Below are 19,205 nucleotides of genomic sequence, written 5' to 3' on the forward strand. Positions count from 1 at the left end.
TCTTGTCTCTCTGTTAGCAGCCACAATTAAAATGCGAGCCCCAGAGGTTCAGGAATTGGTAGCATTTTGTTTCCTGTTGAACGCAGAGTACTTAGCCTAGTACCTGGTGTGTAGTTAGGACTTGAGAAATATTTGTGGAATGAGCCAATGCACGGTCTTAGAGGATCCTGTTGGAAATGTTTCCTTGCTTAGGAGCAACATTTTCTTGAGTCTGTCCACTTCGAACTGCTTTAACCATTGGCTTTTTTTTTTTTTTTTTAAATGTCTGATGTGTTAGAACCTCTTTCTTCCTGAATCCCAGGCAATCTGGCATTCCTCCGCCCCTCTAGGCCTTCCCAGAAATCCCCATTGATTGGAAGAGTCAGACTTCTGGTTTTACCAGTCTGCGAGTTAACTTTGACCATGGAAACCCAGCATGGTTGGAATTCCTGTGATATAATTTCATAGCATGTGTGGTTGTGCTTTTCCGTGATGGGAGGAAAGGGCCTGATGCCGCAAGAGGCAGTGGTTCTCAAAGCGCAGTCGCTGGACCAAACGCATCAGATCAGCATTGCCTGGGAACTTGTTAGAAATGCACATTCTCGGGCTCCCCATCAGATTTACTAAATCAGAAACGGAGTGGGTAGGTAGCATTTTCATTTTTTCTGGGTAAATACCCAGTATTCCAGTGGAATTACTGGAGCCTACGGCAATTCTGTTTTTAACTTTTTGAGGAACCGCCATACTGTTTCCCAGAGTGGCTGCACGAGTCTGCATTCCCACCAACAGTACAGAAAGGTTCCTTTTTCTCCCCATCCTCACCAACACCTGTCGTTTCTTGTGTTGATTTTAGCCATTCCGACAGGTGTGAGGTACTAGCTCTTCGTGGTTTTGATTTGCATTTCCCTGATGGTGAGTGATGTGGAGCATCTTTTCATGTGTCTCTTGAACCCCTGATCCTCTTCTAACTGCTCAAAGCAAATGCCTAGAAAACCTTCTAAACTTTTTCCATTTTTGAGCTTGTATTCTGAGTCTCAAGAACCTAGAGGTCACAGTTTAATTAGCCCCTCCACTCTTGTATACAGCAGTCTATTTGCAATTCATTTCAGGATTTGGGGGGGAGGATTTCCAGAGTTTTCCGCTCTCCTGTACATCAGAACCAGCTCCACACCTTGAAATTCTCTGAGCATCTACTCTTTAGAGCGTCAGGGCTCATACGAATCTCTGCCTTAGGCACAGTTGGTTACGTGAAACAAGCATCTACTTGAGCAAGCTCAGATCAGGGGGTGGAGGGCTTAGTGGAAAGAACTAGGCGGAATTCCATGGAAATCTGGGAATAGGAGCAGGACTGTGTAGGGGTTTCAGGCACAAACTCTGGAGCCAGGTCAACTGGGACCAAAGGCGCCATGTATAAGTTGTGGGACCTTGAGCAAATTACTTACTCTTTCTGTGCCCCAGTTTCCTCATCTATAAATCGGCATCCTGTTTGCTTCATAGGACTATTGTCTGGATTAAGAAGTTAATATGTCTTGGATAAACCCCACATGACCCCTAGGAAATGCTGTGTATGTATTTACTGTCCTCACCATCAGGATTATTGATAGTAACAGGATGTGGCTTCCTCGATATGGAGTTGAAAGGAGGTTCTGGACCCAAGGCAGCTCAAAGAAGCTCAGCAGCAGGAAGTAACAGTTGCTCATTCTAAGGTTCCACTGTCAACATGGCTTAGCCTGGCTACTTCCCTCTCTCCTGCCCCCAGTGCCCTCTTCTTCCTCAAACATCTGCCTCTCCAGCCCTCCACATGAATGCTGCAGCCTGCTGTGATACCCACTCTACGTTTCAACAGCATTTAACCTTCTGCTCTGGCTCCCCACTGGCAACAACAATCTGTATTGTTTACTCAGATTTCCAGGAAAGAGATCAAGCGTCCAGCTCACCTTTTCACACCAAATTAGAGCCCTAGTTCAGGGTAGGGATTTCTGGTTCTTGGGGCAAGATGCCTGGCCCAGTCAGAAGGAGGAGGTCAATATGGCAGATTCCCTGCACATGGAATGGTGAAGAGCCCTGCTGTGGACGCCATGTCGTTTATAATAACACGGTACCATCTCTCCTCCCTCTAAGCTTCTTGATGTTCTCTGTCTTCCCTGAACGTGTGGTGGCCCGTGGCTGATCAGGACTGAGGCCTGCTCTGGGAAATCCCAAAGTCTGCTGGTGGGGTGGGGGGTCGGGTGGGAGTGGGGGTAGGGCAATTTGGAGGACTTATGGGTCTAACCTGTTTGTAGGAGCGAACTACTACTGTAGAAGTAGTATTAAGTTTGCTGTTTCGCTTTTTATGAAATGTGCCCAGAGTGGGGTTCTTTTGGTCTTAATATTCTGTTTTGAGGAAAACGGTAATTTTCCTACTGTCACAAAATTAAATAGAATTGTGACCTTTTCCCCCACAGTCTGTGGCTGAGTTTTATATTGGTTTGTCTGCCTCAGAGTTGCAGATACTGCTCTCCTGAGAGGAGTTACAGTGGGGATCTGACCCCAGGAAGCCCGGTCTTGCTACGCTGGCCGGTGGTCTCAGCAGACGTCAGCATACCTTTCCTGTAAAGGTCAGCCCATCGATAATCATGGGCTGTATGTGCCACACACCTGCTGCTGAGTGTGCTGCTGTTGTGTGCAAGCAATTGTAGATGATACACACGTGAGCAAATGGGACAGCGTGCCAATAAAACTTTATGCACACTGAAGTCTGAGTTTCATATAATTTTCACATATGAAATCTCCTTTTCATTTTTATCCCCCAGCCATTTAAAAATGTAAAAGCTATTCTTAGCTCCTGGGCCATTCAAAGAAAAAAAAAAAAACCCAAACAGGCGTCGGCCAGATTTGGCCCACAGGTGGGAGCCGCCCACCCTCCCACCCTTGATGGCAAGGGGGAGGGTAAAGCAAGCCTGTGCAATGTCAGGGGACGCGGTGAGAGGTAGCCAAAAAACCCAGTGGATGCCCTTAGATGGAGGGTCAGACTCAGCCAGGAAAGATCTTGGAGGCTTCAGAGAGGTGATGCTACAGCTGTGTCTCGAAGCTGTGTGGAGGAGGCAAGGAAGGGAGTTGCAGAGAGAGGGGACAGCTTGCACACAGGCGGGATGTTGAATAAGCTTGCGAACCGCAGGTAGCTCCCCCTGGCTGGGAAGCATCCAGAAATGAGCAGGCAGGGCCAGATGGCTACAGGCTTAATGAGACAGGCAAAGACGGCTGGACTTTCTCCTGATGGTCAGTCGCTTTCAGATCTTCCAAACGCAGTTCTTAACAATCAGTCTTAACCAGGAGCCCCGTATGAGAGAGTGGTTAGTACTCATCATTGACTTGCTGTACTGGGTGAGTCCCTGGTCAAATGCTGGGACACAGGGGGCAGCAGGGGTTTGGAGGCTCCGAGAACCCTGTGGCATGTCCTTCACCACCTTGCCTGTCCCTGAGGCATCTCAGAGGGACTTCTAGGATTCTGCCAAACAGGGTGTGAAAACCATAGCCATGGCTGATGGAAGACAAGAGCGGGGCGATACGCAGACACGATCTGATGGTGTTCTAGAGCCATCACTCAGAACAGTGGAGAGGCAAAACCACGGATCAGAAGGATGCTCCCTGGTTCAAACCAACAATTTATTGGGTTTCTATTACATGCCATGTGTTGTGCTAAAATACTTCTGTCAGTGGTAAATAGAAGAGATAACATGTAGCAAGTAAAGAAGTTTTTTGTTTTTTTTTTTTTTACATTGGAATAATAACTAGCATTTATGGAGCACCTACTGTTACCAGTGGTGTTCTAGCACGTTAGCAGCAGAGGCACAGGCTAAGGTTGTGAGCTTAGCTGGTACTAGTGAAGGTTCTGTTTAAGCAGTTTGAGTCGACACTAGGAAGATGAGAAAGGGTATTTGTAGATGGCCCCTTGGAGAACTGGGACACAAGTACTCCTTGCACACTGGGCAAGTGCAAGGGCTCAAAGGAGAATGACTTGGCCGGCTGAAAGAACAAGGTTAGCCTGGTTGGGTACTGGGGAGGGGGTAAGGGGAGAGGGTTGCGGTAGGAGGTTGGAGAAGGCGGCAGCAGTAGCCAGATCCTATAGGCCTCACAGGCCGTGGGAAGGAGAGGATGTTTTATTTGCAAAGCATGGAGGAGCCTTGGAAGGGAAGTGACACGATTGGCATTGAGTCCCTAGATAATGCAGTTCCATGGGGAATGGATGGGAGGTTGGCTCTGGTAGAAGCAGGAAAAGCTTCAGGCGGGAAATGACGTCACCTTAGTCTAGAGTGGAGATGGTGAACATGGAGAGAATCACATGGATTCTGTGGATTGCAATAACCCAGCTGACGATATGATAACCCTGTAGACGATATGAACCAGAGTGTTGGCAGTGAGGGTGGAGAGGGAGGGATTAAATGAAATACCTTTTTTTAAGATGTAGACTTGAGAGGTTTGGCGACCAGTTGGAAGACAAGTTGAATTTAGTTGATTTGGTGATGCCTTTGGGACAACCAGGAAGAGCCACCATGCAGGCGGGGGACAGAGAAGTTAGGGACTGGGGATGTGCCAGGCTCAGTGTTCAGCTTGACACGGTGCTATTGAGGCTGGATGTGCCTCCAGGGGAATTGCCAGGTCTGTCTGTTTCCCAAGTGTCATAAAAGGGTCTCACACCTAGTGGGCCCTCGATACACATTTGTCCAAAGGGAAAGGTGTTCTCCATTTCACGGAGAAGATGGTGATTCTAGCACAGTGAACTGAGAGCTTCCAGGAAGAGGTGATACCTGGAGCTATGTTGATAGGAAGCCAGGAGCCCAAAGGGAGGGACATTTCCCTGTGAGGGAATGAAGCTGGATTTCTTGTTGCTCCCCTATCACCCCCTCACCCCGACCTGATCTTGGAAGAGTCTGCTGGAGAAGCATTTGCTCAAACAACCAGCTGCTCCTAATCATTGCTCACTGACATCTTCCCGAGGTTCCATTTTCAGCAGTGACCAGTCTTAAGAATTGGATTCCAAGTGCTCACCCTTCCTTCTCTGAGGCAACAGGAGGAGTACCTAGCCCAGAGCACCCAAGGGTTGTAGGTGTCACGGAGGGTCAGCCTCCTATGTGCAGCAACATCTCCGTGTCCTCAACCCCAAGGGCTCCAACCACCTTGGAGCCCTTGTGCCATGGACTTCTGTGAAGCCTATAGATCCTTCTCCAAATAACGGTTTTAGATGCATAAAATAGAAATGAATTACAAAATGAACCAGTTATATGGCTACAGAGATAGAGCAAATTGTGTTTTTCAAATTGAGCTATAGTAATACGTCTCTTTTAAAAATATGGATTGATTTATTTTAGAGAGAACGAGAGCGAGAGCATGTGTGCATAAGTGGGGGGAGGAGCAGAGGGAGAGAATCTCTAAGCAGACTCCCCACTGAGCTAGGAGCCTGTTGTGGGACTCGATCTCATGACCCATGGGATCATGACCTGAGCCAAAACTGGGAGTCGGGTGCTCAATGGACTGAGCCACCCAGGTGCCCTGAGATGTAGTAATATATCTTAACACATTAACTAGCAGGATCTAGCAGTAGTAACTCCCATAATTTCAAAGTAGAGATGAGCCTAGATGATATTTAGAGATATCTGAACAACTATAAAATGATATGAAAATAATCTGATTTCTTTTGGTGACAAAGTCACAGTTTCCATTAATACTACTGTGTCCTGCATTCATAATTAAAGAAAATGCTGTATTTCAGTTGGAGTTAGGTGAAATATAGTTGACCCTCTAACAACACAGGTTCGAACTCTGCAGGTCCAATTGGATTTTTTTTTTTATAAATACAATACTGTAAATGTATTTCCCTTTAGATTCTGTTAAATATTTTCTTGTCTCTAGTTTATTTTATCTTAATACAGTATAGAATACATATAAGATACAAAATACATGTTAATTGATAAGGCTTCAGGTAAACAGGTTATGGGTTGTTAAGCTCTGTGGGGAGTCAAAAGTTATACACAGATTTTCATTGGCATGGGGGGTTGGCACCCCTAACACCTGTGCCGCTCGAGGCTCAACTGTAAATTTATTTTTTTAATTCCTGAATTCTATCCATGAACTGTGGATGTCAATGGATCCCCTCCTGAAACCATTATTTCTGAAGCCAGCAACACAAAATATAATGTATTTTCTTTCAAAGCCTATTTCTTTGGCTTATTTTGATAAGAGGGGGTTTATTCCCATTTGTATTTTATAGATCACACTCTTGTCCAAGAGCAAGTACTCCATAAATGATGTGTGGGTAGGTGGACGGTTGGTGGTGGATGGGGAGACAGGTGATGGTGGATGGAGAAAAGTCTCAGACAGGTTAAATGACCTGCCTAAAGACTCACGACCCATAAGTAATAGAGCTTGAACTTGAACCCACATTTTTTTTAACTTTAAATCTCTTGTTCTGTTTCTTCTTCCATGGTACCATTATGCTATTTTCATTTTAAAGAGTTAGCCCAATGCAAGGCTGTGTTCATAAATTATGGTATTCTAATCATGAAAAAACAGTCCAATTATTCTTTTTTGATCAGAGAACAACCCAAAGTACTTTGTTCCCATGGGAGGACCATATTTTCTGCAAACTGACTCTGTAGACTGCCTATGGACTGAGAGGGCAAGAGACCCAGAACTTTCTCTTATGACTTGTGGAGAAACTATGGATGTAAAATTTGGAGAAGGCCAAGATGTATGGTGGTAAGAGGTGTAGGGTAGTTAGTATTGCTCCCTAAGGCAGAACCAAGGTCCACTGTTCACAAGGACAAATTTTGGCTCAACTGCAGAACTTGGTAATGACTAGACCTACTTATCCATGTACCAAGGTATTGACTGAAAGAATTCAAATGTTGATCCACATATTTATTCATGCATTCAATAAACATTTATTGACAACCTACCACATATCAGATGCCTAGGTGTATGCTGCCTTCAAAATGCAGAATCAGAGAAACTATTATTAGAGCTTGGAGTCTGTCTACTGGGAGACAGATAATAAATAAAATTTTGAAACAATCTTGCAGGGAAAAGTGGAGTTCTATGATTCATAATAATTGGAATAGGGATGGAAAGGTCTATAGTTACATGTCGGCAAGGAGATGACATTGAATTTGAAACCTGAAAGATTAGAAAGATCCAGCATACAAGGGGAACTAGAAATAACATGTGCAAAGGCCCTAAGGCAGAAATATGGTAACATGTTTGTGGGAATTGAGGTGGAATGAAAGAGAGGACTGGTGGGAATAAATGAGAAGAAGTCCACAGGGATGAACTCAGGTAGGATCTGGGGAGACATCTGGATGTAGTTCTAGTGTGATGGGAAGGTGATAAAGAAATTTAGGCAAGGGAGTAACATCACTTGCTTTATGTTTTAAAGGATCACTCTGACTGCTGATCAGAGAAAGATTATAAGTTGAAAGGGAGAGATCAGGAGATTGCAGTAGATCAGGAGAGAGATGGAGGGTGCTTAGCCTGGGGGCAGACTATGGAGATGGAGAAGACCAATGGGATTGTTGGCAAATCCAGCTGAGATTTTTCATGTATGGCTGTGGGGAGTGACAGAAAGGAGCTGATGGTGATTGGTGACACCTTTCATCATGTTGGGGAAGACTGGGGAGGAACACGGTTGGAGGCAAGAAACTTCTAAATAAGCGTTTTCCAGCAACTCCAAAACCTGTGACAGATTCCAGTGGTTCTCAAGGAGAAAGATGCTATTTGTTCAGTATGTAGAGATGTGGGGGAAGGAGCTTTCATACTTAATCAAATGACAGGATGGGGACAATACTGACATTTTATGGACAAGGGTCAGGGATGCTGAAAGTCCTGTATCACACAGGACTGCTCCCATGATAACGAAATACCCCATCTAGAACACCAGCAGCTTCCTTGTCCAAAAACATTTGTGGACTGAGAGCTTTTCAACTCTAAGAATATAGAAAAATGTGTTTTTTTCCCCCACTGTCAGCCATTCATCTCTTTTTGTGAATTATTTGAGTCAGGTTCTTTTCAGAACTAATTGACTGAAATTAGCCACAAGGAGCAGATGGAGATTTTGATGGAGGAAGAGGTGTAAAGCAGGAAGGAGGAAGGATAAATCCTGGAGAGTGGGACTTTGATGGTGGGCAGGGCTTCGAGGCTGACACTGAGGGGTTCAGAGGGAGGAGAGAAGACAGAAGAGCAAGTGGGAACAGGCAAAATTCAAACTTCATTCTGTGTTTCCTGCGGTTCGACTGCTAGTTGCCTGATGCCTGCTGGTGTACACACTGTCCAGCCATGTCCCCAAACTTCCCTTCACCCCTTGTGCACGCTTTGAACTTTTGCTTTTGATCATTTGAGTCCTCAGGGTAAATTCTTCCTTCAGAGGATCAGAGAGATGCCGTAAGCTTAGAACCCAAGCAATGTTGTGTACTCTAGAAGAATAAAGAGAAGCAACAGGAGTCTTAATGGCTAATGAAATCATGAACTTGGGTGAGAAATTGTTCCTTCCATCTCTCTACCTTAATAAAGATCATCTATTTATTTTCATGTACAAGGTTTTATCTGAGTCTCACAACAATGCTAACAGGCAGAGCATATATATTAGTCTGTCCATTTTGTAGATTTGGTCATTGAGGTTCAGGGACATCTCAAAATCAAGCAGCCCATAGCGGGCAGAATGGGAGGAGGGGTGTGTGTGTGTGTGTGTGTGTGTGTGTCTGCACAAATCTCCAGTGTAGGACTCCACCTGAGGTTTTCCAACCACAAGTGGACCGCTGGTGAGTTCTAGGAAATGGTGAAGAAACTGTTTCAAAATAAGTATATGCCTGGGGATAAAAATATATGTATATAAAAAATATATGTTTATAAAAATAAGTATATGCCAAAGGAGAGGAGCTGGATACAAAAGTAACTGCCCAAGAGGCATTTTCTCAAGGTAGAAGTGGTGAATAAGCCCCCTGTTGGTATCTTTCCTGGAAACACCAAACTGAGGGAGTCTTTTCAGCACCTTGGGAGTAGAAGACTTGACTCTTGCTGGGTCCCTAACACTTGAGGCCCCTCTTTCATGCACATTGCCTCCTGCTGTCCCCATAACAGCTCAAGTAGGGCTGGGAACAGCCTCCATTAGGCGTGATGAGTCAGGCCATCTTTTGCATGGTAGGAGCAAGGCCATGGTGTTACTCAGCTCCGGAGGGTGCCATTCACCCCAGAATACATGACTGGAGCCCCCTGGAGTTGTACGCTGGGAGTGTGTATTGTCAATGAAAGGGCCTATAAGGGTGCTGCCAGGAGGTCAAGCTGTTTCCCCTTGCGATGGGCCCACTGCTCCCCATACACACACTCTCTCTCACACACACATGCCTCCAGCCCTCCCCCTTCTGGGTAGCCTTGGTTCCGCTTTGGTACGTGGAGCCCAAGGCTCTCTCTTTTTGAGCCCAAACATTGTCTGAGACCAGGTAGCTTTTTCCCTCAAACGGAGGAAACTTTCCCTCTTCAGGCTAAAGCGTGGGTGTGACGTCGTGGTGAGACATGGCAGGCGGGAGAAGCAGAATGACAACTCTGAGGGAACCAAGAAAGCCCAAAGGGGAGACAAGGTGTAGAGCTAAATCAAGATTGGATTCTGTCATGAAAGGCAGAACTGGCAAAAGCATCATTACAAGGCATTAACCTTGTTACACAAAGACGAACAAGCAGAGGCTGGGATTCAGAAATAAATTACACATAATAAACTAGACAGAATAGGCTGAGAGCCACATTAGCGATGACGCCCTAAGGGGAGAGAAGGGCAAGATAGAGAATAGGCCAAAAAAGAAAAAAAAAAAAAAGAGTAAGAATAATCTCTGGAAACAGGGGGCCGACTGCACATTTCACCCCTTTTTTGGCTTGGCTCCCTGGCTATTAACTTCACTTCTATGAGGAGGTGTCTCTGAAGGCTGTCTCTCTTTTGTTTTCATTTGCTGAAATGAGCATAAGAAAGCCACTCAGAGGGCCCCTTTTTCCATTCACGGGGACTTGTCCATTTCTGTGTGTTTGTAGCACAAAAGAATCCATTTCCATTCAGCCAGAGCTGCCCTTAGAGTTTACGTGAGGTCCAAGCCGGCTCTTTCCTATTTTCTTCCAGGCTCACTGATGTAATTGGCTGTGCAATCCTGACCGTGGCCAAGGTCTTCCACGGTGAGGGGAATAAGCGTCAGCCAGTTCTTGGTCCCTTGTAGCTGAGGAAAAGCTAGAGTCTTGTGTCACGTCCAACACAACTCTCATTTCTTGCAGCGACTTGCTTTTGGTTGCAAGTAACAGAAAACCCATTCAACAGCAACTTAAACCATAGCATCTGTTGTTAGTAAATGTTTAAAGGCTCAAAGCTGTGCTCCATGGTGTTCTCAAGAGCCTAGAGCCATTATTTACCCCCGCACCGATTTTAGCATGTTGATTTTCATCCACCATCTTGAATCTCATGGAAGCAAAATGGCCATCACTCTGAGCACGGGGGCCTCACACAACAGTTATCAAAAGGAGCAAGTGAGGGGAGAGGGCAGATGGACTCTTCTCAAGAGCTGCTGCTTATCGTAGAGATTTCTTCTCAGAAGCCCCTTCAGTGAACTTCCCCCATCTCACTGGCCCAAACTGGACCAGGCTCGAAGGAGTAGGAAAGCAAATGCTTGGCGGTGGAGAATGAGATTACCCCGTGGCTTAGACCCATCATAGTTTCCCAGACTACCAGGTCAAAGTCAGGGTTGTTGTGGCAAAGAAGGTAGGAATAACTGCCTTGAGTGTGGCAGCAACCATTAGTGTTTTAAAATGAGGTAATGAAAACAAATATGGATCTTGTATTTCTGTGCACCGGATGTTGTTCCAAGGTTCACTAGGCTTGCATACTTAGAGTCATTATCAACCCTTGCATCGCATAGAGGAGGAAACTGAGTCGCGGAGAGGTTAAATAACACGCACAAAATTACTTAGCTGGGAAGTGACAGAGTCAGGATTAGGTAAGGTGATAAAATAGTCCGTGTAGCACACAGTCAGTGCATGTTATTGAGACCAGCAAACAGGGACCAGCATGTTAGGACTTCTGCTATCACTGGTGTACTTCTACTATCACTCTTCTCTATAGTCCCCTACCAATAAGGCTAAATCGTAAGCCTTATTCACAAATGAGAAAGCCAGCCCCCAACAGGGTCACACAAACTGCCCCGGTCAGCCAGGGAGTGAGAACTGAACTTGAATGCAGACCTAAGCTCTCTGACCACCTAGTTCCAGGAGGGCTGTTCATGCCACCGGCTCCCAAGTTCAGGAGTGTTGATTTCATGGCTCTACTACTTACCTGTGTTACTGATCCAGGACTTCATTTGGAAAACTACAATTATTAAGGAACAGTCAGATGTCAGGGAAGGGTGCTCGAAAAGATGGGATGGTAATTTGGAAGCAATTTTTGTCCTTATGTCTTTACAGCTTTTGAGACACTTCTGAATTTTTTTTGTTTTTATTTTTGGTTTTGTTTTGTTTTTTTTTGTGGGTCTAAGCAGAATATCACAAGCAGAATTTCTCATCCAGCCTCAGCAAAGACTTACTGTGATGTCATGGTTCTTGGCTAGTCAGAATGGCTACACTTATCAAGCACTTATTGTATACCAGACGTAGGCATACCCTGTCCCATGTGGTCCTTGTGGATGAATAATCAGCAACCTATAGCCATAACTTTTTCTGTGCCATGGGTTGAGGGGGAATGGAGTCCTCCAGTCAAAGAGAACAGTACTAGAACATTCCAGATGCCCAGACATATGACACCTAATTCTCTGAGTTAGCCTCTCTGCAATGCTCAAATATTTAATAAGAGTAATAGGCATGGTCAGCTGATCTGAATTTGAACAATTCTGGTTTTATTTTAAAGGAAGATGTGTGGTGTGGTTTTATTATTTTTTTCAATCTAAAGGTCATCTGATTTTTCTCTTTCTGCTTATAGTCATGAGGCATCCTTATCTAAACAGTGATCTATTGTTCTGATTCTCAAACCCACAGAATTTTTTTCTTCTTAACTTCAATTTTAACAGGATACTTCCTCATTTTCCCCGACGGCATGAAAAGTATCTAACAGGGGGGAGAAAAGTCTCTATGGGCTCTCTAAAAATCTTCTTAAACTGAGTTCACTATGGAATATTTTATGCAAATAAGTCACTTTCTCTTAGGTTATGACATCTTTCCCTTAAAAAGTGATCACAGCATTGGAGAAATCCTTGCTAGCTTATCTTTTCTTCCCAGCGCAACTTCAACAAAGAAATATAGACGGCAGTTTAAAGGCTTCAGAAATCAATTTAGTCCATGAATCCATTACTTTAGATGTTAATGAAACTTGGGTTTAAAAATAATGAATGTTTAATAAGACATAAATTGAAAGACATAAACACTGTCAGCAATAATATAATGAAGTTAATAAGTCTTAGCCTCCCCCTGCATACCTCCCCTCCCCCCAGACAGGACAACTTGAAGAGTTCCAGTGAGGCTTACGGGAGTTGGCCGGCTCTCCTGTTGGCTAAAACTTAAATGTGGGTTTGGAAACCTTAGTACAATTGGGAACTGAGCTCTGGCCGATAAAGTATGCTATCATACCGTATTTAGTAGCTGCAGATGGTAACGGCTTGCTCTAGCGCTGTATCTTCCAGACATTTGTGTAACAAACTCAGTTTCCTGTCGTTGAAGGCAGGAAGCACCGTGAAACTCTTCACGCCTCGAACCAAGAAAGACCAAGACATTTTGGTGGACACTCACTCTGCCCTGCGTTTAAAGAGGGGCTTTAACTAATGAGTGGAAGCAAACAAGCTCAGTGCTGTAGACCGTCAGAATGCCTTCGGGCTGGAAGCTGAACTTGTTTCTTCTTCAAGAGCATCAGCCCCATGTCCAGCCCTCCTGCTTAGTTCCTCTTTAGCTCTGTGGTTCTGTCCTACCCACCAGTCATGAATGTATCTTTCCCTTTTTACCCTCTGAATTAATTACCCTGTCTTCGGGCTTTACATTGCAGGCATCTGGTAAATCCGCAGTCCCTCCTCTCTGCCTTCACACCCAATGGGATGGTCCACCTCACAGCTTGGGAAGTGGCCTGTTTAACCTCACAGGAGCCAATCCCTCACTAAAATAATTTGCAGGAGGGTCCTGCAAACCGCCAAGCATGGGATTTTCTCCCTCCTAATTCAGCAGTGGGCTCTTTCTTGGCAATAGAGTGGAACTTGATTTCATCTATCAGCTGGGGGAGTGTTGGATGGATGGCTAGTTCACTGCTGGCGATCAATACATGTTAATACACAGTCAACAAATGGCTTTCTGTGCGTTGGGCAGGCGTGGTGATCCTGCAGAAAACGGGGCTAAGCAGTTGCTCCTGGGGGTCTTGTCTAAGAAAATGTGCTTGGGGCTCAAGGAGGATTGTTCCCAGGTGGGCATGAGTGATTACCGCTGTTAAAAATGATCTTTTTTTCATTTGTGCGTTTGTGTGCATGTTCAGAAAGAAGGCGAGCAACCTGAGAGAGTCCAGCCAATCGCCTCATCTACCTTGATCCATTCCGACCTGACATCCGTTTATGGCACCGTGGTAATGAACAGGACTGTTTTGTTCTTGGGGACTGGAGATGGCCAGTTACTTAAGGTTGGTTTTTTGTGCCTTCTTCAATGTCAATTTTCATCGTGATCCATTTTGTGATTTTAAATTTATTTACTTGTGGTTTTTTTTTTTTTTTTTTTTTTATTGTTTCTGGGTTATACACGACATCTTACCAACTGCTCTGTGAACTGCTCCGAGACCCTCAGAAATGACCACAAAGAGATTTCTGGAAATCTGTGTGTGATGGCCTCCCTAGCCATGTGTAAGGAAACTCGAACCACCTTGCTTCCCAGGAGCATGCCAAATTATTCTCCCTCCTTTACTCATACGCTTCCAAGGGGAGGTAAATGGGGGGTCTGGCCCTCCCGCTCCCCGCTTTCCTAAGACAGTTCACCCTTTGCTCCTTGTCTCCTTTGTAATGGAAATGTACAATGTACCTGATTTCTGATAACTTGAAACAGATGAGGGATGGTATGGTTTGAAAAGTAGAAAGAACAGGTGTTCCTTCCCTCCAACCCACTTGCCACCTGTGGAAGGGTTTTGTTTTATGCCCTTTGTGCCCACATCAGGGAGAGGTTAGAGACCCAAAATCCTTTGAGACCCCGCCTGACTTTTATCTTGGAGGACTATTTTTTCCCCACTGTATGGGTATACCATGGGTCAAGTTGAGGTTATGATTCCCTGGGGGTGGGGAGGAGGCAGTAGGAGGAGGAGAAGATAAACCCAGGGTTACCTAATGACTTGTCTGGAGTGATAGAGTGGCTGGCCTCTTAGCTTCATCAGCAAGCATTTATTGAACACGTCCCACGGCCTCCGTCAACGTCGGGGCTGGGAATGGCGCAGTTTCTGTCACCTTAGGCTGATGTTCCTCTGCCTCCCGGTAGTCAGTTGATTTACTGTCAGCTCAGAGTCTAAATTGAGTACAAACAGATCTGATTTCTCAACTGATCTCCCATCGACAACTAGCTGTGTGACTGCAGGTGAATCGCCTAACTTCTCTGGGCTTCCTTTTCCTCATCTGTAAAATGAGATCGCGCTAGACAACCTAGAAACCCCCTTTCTCTCCTGATGGTCTCTAATTCCGCCTTCTGTGCACTTATCTCCCACTTTCGCCAAAACTATTTGCTTGTTTCCCTGATGTGCATTGTGTATTCTGGTCACCCCACCCCCCACCTTTAAAGGTTCATGCTGTGCCCTCTTCTTGTTTTTTCTTTTGTTTTTTTTTCTCTACTGAAACCTACAATGTGTCTGTGCTTTGGCTCAGCTCATGCTCTACCTGCTCTCTGAGGCCTCCGAAGCCCAGAGTGACCATGTTTTCCCCTCCTCTGAAATACTCATTAGCTGTCTCCTTCTTTTGGCTCCTTACAGATGTCTTGCTTTGATGCCCAGCCTTTTCACTCCTGTTGGTCTTGCCTCCCCCACTTCATTTTTTAAGCTTCTCGAGAAGGGGGTCCCGAATCCCCACAGACTAATACAATGCTGCGTGCCTGGTAGGCATTTGATTTAATCTGTTTTCTTTGGAGGAAACCCAGTAACATATGGGAGGGAGTTTGTTTGTATACACATTCTTTTAAAATATACATTGATCATCTTTCCTGTTGCGTGAGCTTGATTTCCTGGGGAAAGGTAAACACCCATCCGTCACTCTACGCAAGTTGCTTGGCGCGGTGCGGTGACACATGTGGCTCCACCAACCCTGGGCAGGCGGATTGGACCCATTTCACCTGGCACAGGACGCGGCCATCCGTCCTTCCTGGGGCCTCCTCACCAATTATCTCTTCAGATGGAGGCTCTTTCTGATGAGTTTTGTGACGAGAACACTGTTTCCCCAAAACGGAGCCAACCAAATGGCTACATGGTAAACAGGAGGTGAGGGAACACTTGGCCCTAAATCGTTCCCCGGGGGACGGCCTGGTTTCGCCTGTCCTGTCGGCTCACCCCCCGGGGCTGGCATGCAGCTGGCCAGGTCACCGTGTTGTTGTGGCATCAGAGGGCTGGGCCCAGGCTGCTGCTTCCAGCTGATGAGGAGGAGGCAGCTGACTGAAGCGGGGCTTTCCTCAGTGTCTGTGAGAGGCACGCCTTCAGAAGCCTTCCCTGTGGCCTTGTTTTTAGGATCCCAATAACACGGGCAGGTTGGTTTGGGGGCTTATTTGGTGACTGCTGGCATTTGTGCTTTGTTTCCCTAGTGCCTGTCCCTCTCCGTGTTCTAACGAATTCCATCCTCTCCACGACGCCGTGAGGTAGTTACAGACTAGGCCCGTTTTACCCAGAAGGGAAGGGAGGCCCGGAGAACGTGGATGATTTGCCCGAGGTACACAGGGCACAGGAGAGATCTGCATGTGGGGGGACTCCTGCGTCTGCACTAATGTCCCCCGAGCTACCCTGAGTTTGTGATGTCTGGCTCAACCACTCCTGGAAGGTTCCCTGAGGGGAGACGGGAAGCACATTGATAGGGATCCACAGAGGGACAGGGACAGTGGAACCCATGGTCCTAGGGTGTCCGTCAGGGTTTTTAGAAGCACCAGGAAGAATCCCAGCTCTGGGAGGAGGCAGACCATCTGACTGGAGGAATACCTGTATGGCATGATAACTTCCGGGGAGTTAAACCCTGCTCCCGGCTTCACTCAGGAAGGTCCCTTTCCTCAGGAGGAAATTGTGAGGGAAATAGCTGAACTGACTTGGCCACGCCAGATTCCCTAGACAAGCCCAGTAATTCCCAAGACTTCCCCATGTCTTAGACGCGGCCCATGAAATTACCCAGAGTCCCAAGACCCGGGATTGTGTCGCTGATTGGGAAGGTATAGATAATCCCCGAATGCCTTTATTCAAAGACTTCAAGCTTTTCCCTTGCCAGACTTGTCACCAGAACTGTTAGAAAAGATGAACATTGATAGACACAAGCTTGGCTTCTGAAGCCACAGAGTGGAGGTACTAATAAGCAACGCAAAACACAACCCAACCCGAGGCAGCCGGTGGGAGGAGGAGAAGAAAGAGGGCTTGGATCACCCACAGCCTGACTCATCAGTTTCCCAGTGATCAAGAGCTGGCAGTATTTTGACAGACGCCAGGCACTGTAGTATATGCCTGGTTGGATGAGGGGCAGGAAACAGCAGTTGGGGGCCAATTGCTGGTTTGGGGTTTGTTTTTTGGTTTTTTTTGTTTTGTTTTTGTTTTTGTTTTTGTTTTTTACCACTACATGCATACACACACACACACACACTCTCTCTCTCTCTCTCTCTCTCTCTAACTTAAATCTCCGAAAACCTCATGGGATTTTAGCATTGTTCGGTGCGATTTTAAACCTCAGGTATTTAAATTTTTTTTTCTTATTACAAAAGTAATATATGTTCCTAGAAAAAGTTACAAAGTAACAGGGGGTGAGGAGAAAACAGAAAAAAACCAAAACAAACAAACAAAAAACCCTAGTTCTGTTGTGTAGGGGCAACTGATGGCAGCATTTTAGATTTGTGTGTGTGTGTGTGTAGTTGAGGTCAGACTTTATCTAATTTTGCACCCATTATTTTCCCTTTAATGAGGGAAAAAATGCCTGTATTAAAGTGTTATGGAAAACTCTTTGTAAACAGTATTTTTTAAATAGTTGGGTCATATTCTGCAATGGGGTAACATGATGCTGGGCTTGGCCAGGGATACTGAATCATCCTTAAAGACCCTCACTGCCTCCAGGTGATGTGGCCCCACCTCCAGAGGTAAGATTGAGAAGTGGAAGAATGGAAAGCTTTGTGATATGCTAATGTCTGCACTGCCCTTTTTTCCTGCGTTTATTCCTAAGATTCCTTGTAAGATTCTGGAAAAATGGAAGTTTAGAACTTGAAAGGGTCCTTTCCACAGTGCAGTCCTCCCCCCTGGTTTTATTGAAGTGTGATCCTAGTGGCTGCAAGTTGGGTTGTGTTGTCACCCTATCCCTCAGGGTTATTTCCTCATTTTACTTCCTTTCTGAGGAAGATCGCATGCTGTACTTCCTTGGTTGTCAGCATCTCCCCTGCGATCAGCTGAGCGAGGATGGCCACGCTGAAGTCAGTTTTTGGGGATTCACGTCTCACGTGTTGCACACCCGCACCCTGCAGGGCGTACCTGTTTTTATAAACATGCGCTGAATCTTTGTCCGGATTGTGGTACAGCTTATTGTGGGGTTTGGGTTCCTTTGAGCTGACTATCGCATGTAGAAAATTGTCCTTATTTCAAGGGCAGAATTGACTATTTTGAGCTTCTTCCAGGTGGTAAAATAAGTAATAATGGAATATGCATGAAATTTGAAATTTGTAACTTTATGCATGCCCATTAACCTTTCTTGTAAGCATAAAAGATAAGGCAGCAGGCGAGGCATAATAATAGCCAACATTTCTGAGCTCTAACTTCTGTGCCGGGCATGAGAACAAGGGTCTGCCTGGGTTAACTCATTTCATCCTTGTGCGTCAATCGTGTTACCATCCCCAACTTTATAAATGAGAAAGACCTGAGGCTCGGAGAGGTTACACAACTTGCTCAAGGTGATTGGAACTGAAGCAACTCGTCCCCAATGGAGTCTGTAGAGCTTAGTGGAATTTGTAGAACTGGTTTTGTTTTGTTTTTAAAATTTTCTTTCAAATATTGGCGACTCTGAGTTAACATCAAGTTGCAGGTATTTGATGTTTCATGAGAAGGGCTCTGGCTTCTGTGGTTTTAGTTTGTTCCTATTTGAGGATAGCGCCTGGCACCCTAACCCGACAGGGTGCAGACATCTGTATTAGAGGGCAGAGGCTCCTCCTCTCAGAGCTGTGAGGGGCTCATGGGAGCCTCTGAATCTCCTATGGGACCCCAGCTTCTCCCCTGTGGGCTCTTTGAGAGCAAAGGAAGAAAATCTGTGTTCAAGTTGATTTGGGGAATGGTTCTTGTGGTAGGCGGCTAGTGTGGGGTTTCTCCAACATCCCTAGGACTGAAGTAGGTTTCAGAGGAACAGAAGCCCTATTATGTGTGTCCCTTCCCATATTGAGCAGAGAAGCACTGCTTCAAGTCAGGACTGGCTATCCCTGTGGCCTTCAAAACTCTATTCCCCCAGGCGGATTTCATTTATCCAACCATGGAGCAAAAAGTCGGAAAGTTCTTCCATATCCTTGCAGGAGGCAAAGTGTGTGACACCTGAAGTCTGCCTTGATCCTGGTCTTAAAGTTGTCAAAGGAAAATAAGACATAACAAAAATAATAAGATACTTTATAAGGACAAGCTCTCTTTCTATTCCCAGAGAATATTCAAATAAAGGAAAGGAGGCCATGCAGAACCCGGGACAGGACCTGGGGCCGGAAGTAAGGGTGGTGGGGTTGGCTGAGCTGAGGTCAAAACAGCAGGAAGTGTCAAAACTTGGAAATGGCCTCCTTGATTGGCTGCTTGGAGTGTCATATGATTGGAAATGGCCTCCTTGATTGGCTGCTTGGAGCGTCATATGATTGGAAATGGCCTCCGTGATTGGCTGCTTGGAGTGTCATATGAAGTGAGTTCAGGTTCACCTCCATCTCATTCTTTCTAGTTTGTGAGTTTGCAGGGACTCCCCAGTTTAGAACTATTAGTGCCAGGTAACCCCCAAACTGAGAACTTGTGGTTCAAGCTGTAGCCTTCTCTTACTATTACACTGAAA

At 45.6% G+C, this 19,205-nt stretch overlaps 1 protein-coding gene across 1 annotated transcript in view; it reads left to right on the top strand.

Annotated features, from left to right (window-relative positions):
- Positions 1-19,205, top strand: part of PLXNC1 (plexin C1) — a 140,623-nt gene that overhangs the window by 5,852 nt on the left and 115,566 nt on the right. Inside the window, exon 2 of the mRNA XM_059187533.1 lies at positions 13,481-13,621. Within this exon, the coding sequence (XP_059043516.1) occupies positions 13,481-13,621 (141 nt within the window). The remainder of the gene's footprint in view (positions 1-13,480; positions 13,622-19,205) is intronic.

The sequence above is a fragment of the Mustela lutreola genome, chromosome 8 (assembly GCF_030435805.1).
Source record: "Mustela lutreola isolate mMusLut2 chromosome 8, mMusLut2.pri, whole genome shotgun sequence".
NCBI classification, from domain to species: Eukaryota; Metazoa; Chordata; class Mammalia; order Carnivora; family Mustelidae; genus Mustela; species Mustela lutreola.